Source organism: Sabethes cyaneus, chromosome 3 (assembly GCF_943734655.1).
Source record: "Sabethes cyaneus chromosome 3, idSabCyanKW18_F2, whole genome shotgun sequence".
In the NCBI taxonomy this organism is placed as follows: domain Eukaryota; kingdom Metazoa; phylum Arthropoda; class Insecta; order Diptera; family Culicidae; genus Sabethes; species Sabethes cyaneus.
In genome coordinates, this window is record NC_071355.1 from 64130538 (window position 1) to 64136290 (window position 5753).

The following is a 5753-nucleotide window of genomic DNA, read 5'->3' on the forward strand; positions in this document are numbered from 1 at the left end:
GCTGGTGGAATGGAGAATACCATCCACTTTCGTGCGACAAATCGATTTATCGGAATACAGAATAAGACTGAGATATAACATTAAAAGTTCGTAGGTTCATAACCAATTTTAATTTCTTTTTTGATCTTTTTGCTTACTTGATATGTTCCAATTGAAAAGTTGTTTTTTAGCAAAGCAAGTAAAATTGAATACTTGCAAGCAGGGTCCGACAAAGTCACCTTCAATTGTATATCGTCACATAACATAACATGACATAACATGAAGTAATGAAGCGTCGGTTTCAACTGAAGCAGTACCGCTTCGCTTCCAAACTGGCCTCTGTCAGCGTCAGTGAAACGGGTTTCACTTCATCATGATTATCAGTTTTAACTTTTCATTTGTACTTTTCTATCAAATATCCAGGAGAAGGCCAGCAACTTTGAATGCAAATGAATTGAATTTGAGTTTCTTACAATGCAATGCAACAATGCAACAATTCTTACAATGCAACAATTCTTACAATGCAACAATTCTTACAATGCAATGCACATTATAATTAACCTAGGCAATGTCGACAAATCGTGCCTGACTTTCAGTCGTCGTCAATTGAAACTGCCAACTTCAACTGAAGCTTGCTTGAAACGTTCTGACCAACAAATGAAACAAGTTGCTTTATGTATGAAACGAAGGTAAGAGAAAGTCAGCTTCATTTATATGTTTCGACGATACCGGGCCCTGCTTGCAAGTATGAATACTCAAGATACATATCGCTTTGCTCTTGTATTCGTTAATAGATATTTCAAACGCATAAAACATTCATCGAATTCCTTGTTATAAATAGTTTGAGCGCTTTAACTTTTACTTATGAAATTTAGTAGAATGGTGATGTGCAGTCATTTCACTATATCCCTTAAAATAAAAGAAAATATATCAAGTCGATTAAGACGGACATCCAGTACAAGTGCAATTTTATTCACACTAAGCCTCCGAAAAACGCAGATAATTGCGCTAGTAGCATTAAAACATAATTACTGTCAATCCTACTGTTTTGTTTGGTTTCACAGAATTTGATTTACAGTACAGAAAAATCGCCTGTAATCTCAAACACGCTTAAATCACACTCGGTACGCCCGTGTTTAATTACAATTCCGTATGCCTCGGTACACTGTCCGCTTCCGTCTGGTGAATGAAGAGTCCCTCCGCGGCCGTCCAATCAGTACCGGAGTAGGGTTGGGAAACGCCAACCACCTCCATCTGTCCGTTGATGGGCCGACCAAAGGTACGTCCCGAAACCGAAAGATACGCATCGGTATCAATGTGGCGCATCTTAACCGGAGAAGCACGCTGCCAGGAATCGCCAGAGCACACTACCATCCAGTGGTCACCGCTGTCGCCAAGACCTGAAAATCGATTATTTGCGTGATTTTCAAGGAGCACTTGAGGAAATAACCGTAACAGCTACCTTTCTCATCCCCATAAGCAGATATTTCCTGATTTCCAGAAAGCGGACTTTGGAAGTGATGTGAATGTAGGTTTTTGTTCGTCGATAGATGGTGCAGACGGATGGTATCACCACACTTTATCGGTTCTCTGAAATACGGGAAAATTGATTTACCATTGTTTATCGTTATTTGCTTCAGTTTTAATTTGTTATTTTCAAAACTGTTTCATTTTTTTTTTATAAACTAAACTTAATTTTTCATGATTTTTACTGACAGCATCTCTTATTGAAGTTGTATTTGTATGTAACTGTATTTTAAATTTGTCAAAATTTCTGAAAGATTTTTCAATTCAAATATTCTGAATGCCAAAAAACATACCCCCTTTCGCAGTGCTTTCCGGTGGCTGCCTTGATCGCCCAGTGGCTGTTAACATCCTCTTGCACTTCGGTTGCCGTAACCGACTGCTGCCCGGATCCCGTTCCATACTTTACGTCATGCGAATGCAGTCGAACTCGATAGTCAGTGTTGAGCAATTTAAGAACAGATCCACATGTTACATATTTGTTATTCCTGGCAGCTACAATTGAAATCAATGTTTCGATTTATTTTGCGATAAAACTACAACTTTGACTAAGCCACAATAACAAATGACGTGGTCCACATTAGGCAGCTCATCTGCCGGCCACAAATAAGCTCAGAATCAGCCAATCACAGTTCACCACCACACTATCAACAAAGCGACAGCAAAAATCGAGACTGGAATCTACTTACCGCTGATACAGCCAAAATTGGAAATTAAACTAACGGCTACGACTAGATAAACTATTTCGGAAATGTGCGTCATTTGAATGGATTTACTAAGCCTTTTAAATACTAAAATCGAATAATTTATCAATATTAATTATGCTGCAGTGTGTGCTCAGAGAGCCCTTCTGTCTGCCTGTTCAGCTTCCTTAACTATGGTTCTGATTGGTTTTCTTTTTATGCACTTTGCTTTGCTGTTTCGTTTGGCGACGTGCGACCTGTCTGCTGGCTGTCACCGTGACAGCACTGACAGCAGCGCTGTTGTGCATGATGTGCACGATAAACTGTGGTAAATTTCTTCAATGTTGGTTTTATGAAAGCTTGCATGCAACACGATACAGTAGAATCAATATATATAGAATGCCAGTGTCGCTGTTTTTCTATAGGACTCATTGTGGTAAACATGATGCTAACAATCTGTATCAAGTCTGTGAATCGGGAACTTCATTGTCAAAGTTGCTCATTGTTATTTATCTGTTCTTTATCTGTGCGCTGGTTGGTGCTGTCATCAGTGCATTCTCGGCTGTGTTTTTATTCCAGTGAAATGGTTTTAAACTTTCTTTTTCTTTTCGTCCGGATGAAGAATCCCTCAACTGCGCCCTTTTGCACCGATTTTTTTTTCAGAAATTTGAAGCAAGCGAAGTTTCCAATCACATTACTTGGCAGCCATATTTGAAATTCTAAACTGGTTGTCGAAGTTTGACAATGAGATTCCCCTTTTGATGAATCTCAGGCACACACACATTTGCATATATAATGTAAATACATTATCTGAACATGTGTGATGTTTACCACGCGCACTGCAGCGACACTGGCATTCTATATATATTGATTATACTCACGATACCCACGCTTTATTAGGACTATAGGAGGATTAGGAGTCAATTATTGTTACAAAACTTTTTCATTAAACCTTTTTTTTCTTTTTTCGAAATCCTGCACAGTTTTGTTTCCTACGAGCCTTTTCGAAATTTATGATTCACGACTTTATGAGCAATTTCTCGAGCGGTGAATTTATTTAAGGGGTATAGTTTTAACATCATTAGATATAGGGTAAGGAACAGATTAATCATGAGTCGCCTCTCGCCTATTTTAATCCATTGGAAATATATAAACAATGCAGTATTTTGTTCTTAAGATATAATTCATGCAAACACAGTTTACTCTGTTTTCGACAACAAATAAGATGAATTTAAAATTGTTGTTAAAAAGCTGTAAATTTTTCAGCTGCTGAAGAGAATCGCCACTTCGCTGCTTTAAGCACGAATTACAGCATTCCTAAAACTAAAAAGCACTCAATTTGCACATGCCATATTGTAGTAGACATGTAACGCTTGCGTCATTTGAAGTCATGGTCGCAAGCTTATAACAGTGATAATTTGGGACCAGTCAGTAAAATTCAGGACTTCTTAAAAAAGCACCTTAATAATCAAATTGCGTTTCGGTTGATTGAGATTAGTTCCAGCGCATCAATTTTTTAATGTAAAAATCAGAAGTTTAGCTTAATAATAGTGACTTTTAGTGGTAACAGCTTCAAGAACTAAAGTTAACAAGAAGATTGGTATGCTGATATCCCCCACTTAGTCAACACACCGCTTATAATGAAGTAATTTGCGGTTTCGTCACTAACGAGAATGACATTAGCTGCGGATCGTTTATGTAGGAGTGAGAGGGGAGCGAAGAGTGGAGGAGAGGATCCGGGAGTTTGATATTTGATGTTTTTGATATTATTCCTACTGCAAACAGCTTCAGCGAGGGCCTCAGCTAATGTCAAAAAATCTTTATATGTGTGCGTGGTGGAATACTTCATATAAGGTAATACCACAGACAAACAGATACAACATTCACTCTCGCATTATTTGCACGCTGTAACCACAGACAAACAGCCATTCAAATATGTCTTGGAAGAAAAATCTACAAAAATTATCGTACCTCACATTTAACCTAAACACTAGCACCATCTATGATCGACATTCCCAAATATCAAACAGCAACAGGAGTATCCCTCGAAGTAGCAAGTATTTTTTATGTGGAATTGACTTTCTTTCGTCAAAAAGCGCCACTTTGACCAAAACGGAGACATTCCCAACTAAGCCCAAATGTGAAATGACGGTTTAATCGTCGGTATTCGTCAAAGTGGCACTTTTTAACGAAAGATAAGGAATGTCACATAAAAATACTTGCTTGTTCGAGTCATACTCCTGTTGTAAGTTAGTAAGGAACCGGAGGGTATTTTCAGCCCATTAAGCGATGGCATCTATTTTTTCGGCCTAGTGGATGAACAGGTGGGTTTGACGTTCTTTGAATAAAAAATAATAGATTACTTACAGTCTTGAGAAAATAGTTATAACATATTAAAATTGTATGTCGGCGAAGTATTTTTATTGGCAAAAGAAAAGACAAATAGGCTGAATTTAGAAACCTGCTAAAAATACCCTCCCGTACCTTATTTGGGAATGTTGATCACAGACGGTGCTAGTATTCAGACGAAATAAGCGTGACGATCATTTTTGTGAATTTCCCTCCCAAGAGTTATGTCTTTTTGTCTGTGGTAAAACATTCAGTGATCCACTTAAAACTGCTCAAAACCGGTTCCCTACGCTATTATAGCTTGGTTCGATCTGATCCCCTAGCTTGGGTAAAAGACGCGGTACACAACCTTCAAATAAGGCTTATACAAATTAAAAAAAAGTTTATGTCGCCCCCCCCCTTCAAAAATTTTCGAAATTTGAAGGGGCAAAAAAATAAAGTGTAATATTATTATGTTGCATTCTTTAGTGATAAGCAGATTTTTCACAGTTCAACGAGTTTACATCTCTAAATTACAAAATATATGCAAATTTAAAGTAATTATCAGGTTAGTCTCGATCAACTTTCCCTCACCTACAGCTACAGGTCACAGCCGACTATTGTGCTTAACCACATGCAAAAAAGCAAGGCCATGGGTATAAACGTCCTTAAGAACTTGACCCTTCTTTATCGACAGACTTCGGAGCACAGCAAATGCGTTCCAAGTAAAAAAGTTATAGGGAACTAAATTGCCATTTTTACAAGATGATTAGTTTTACTGATACTGACTTTTTCGCGGTCAAACGTAAACTCTATTTTGATTAAAGCAGAGGAGCGTTTGGTGCGAAAAATGTTAGACTGAATACTGGGCAAGTTTTCGATCTGCGGCTAAAAATATATTGGGTTTTGTTCGTGGCAGTGGGACTCCAACCCACAATTTCTCGATTAGTACTCGAGTGCTTTGCGCATTTAAACTATACCACACCCATGTATTAATTAGTCTCAGATCTAGTTTTGTCCTACCAGTCCAAGCATTCGATCTGATAGAATCACTGAAAAGCGACTATTAAAGCATATGATTGAAATTACGCAACTGACTTTATTTCTAGGACGGTAGGTAGGACGGCATGACAAATGTTATTCTGCAAAATTTCTGCAGGTCAGGTAGGTTTTCCTGGCTGTTGAATAACGACAATGCCTTGCGTGAGTTATTCTCATTTATGAATGACGGAAATTAAA

The 5753-nt window shown here is 38.0% G+C and overlaps 1 protein-coding gene across 1 annotated transcript; it reads right to left on the reverse strand.

Moving 5' to 3' along the window:
• Positions 1-914: 914 nt before the first annotated feature.
• Positions 915-2391, reverse strand: LOC128742802 (stromal cell-derived factor 2). The gene is made up of 4 exons (XM_053839262.1): positions 2193-2391; positions 1800-1998; positions 1442-1569; positions 915-1379 (listed from the first exon to the last, which is right to left on the reverse strand). The coding sequence occupies exons 1-4, from the start codon at positions 2263-2265 to the stop codon at positions 1120-1122; spliced, it is 660 nt and encodes a 219-aa protein (XP_053695237.1). The 5' UTR covers positions 2266-2391; the 3' UTR covers positions 915-1119.
• Positions 2392-5753: the final 3362 nt, after the last annotated feature.

What these genes read in the sequence shown, in the direction of transcription:
- LOC128742802 (XM_053839262.1), bottom strand. Translation starts at nt 2,265, where the DNA reads ATGACGCACATTTCCGAAATAGTTTATCTAGTCGTAGCCGTTAGTTTA. An exon ending in CAATTTTGGCTGTATCAGCG is followed by an intron (nt 1,999 to 2,192) that starts GTAAGTAGATTC and finishes TTTCAATTGTAG; the next exon opens with CTGCCAGGAATAACAAATAT. An exon ending in GGAAAGCACTGCGAAAGGGG is followed by an intron (nt 1,570 to 1,799) that starts GTATGTTTTTTG and finishes CCCGTATTTCAG; the next exon opens with AGAACCGATAAAGTGTGGTG.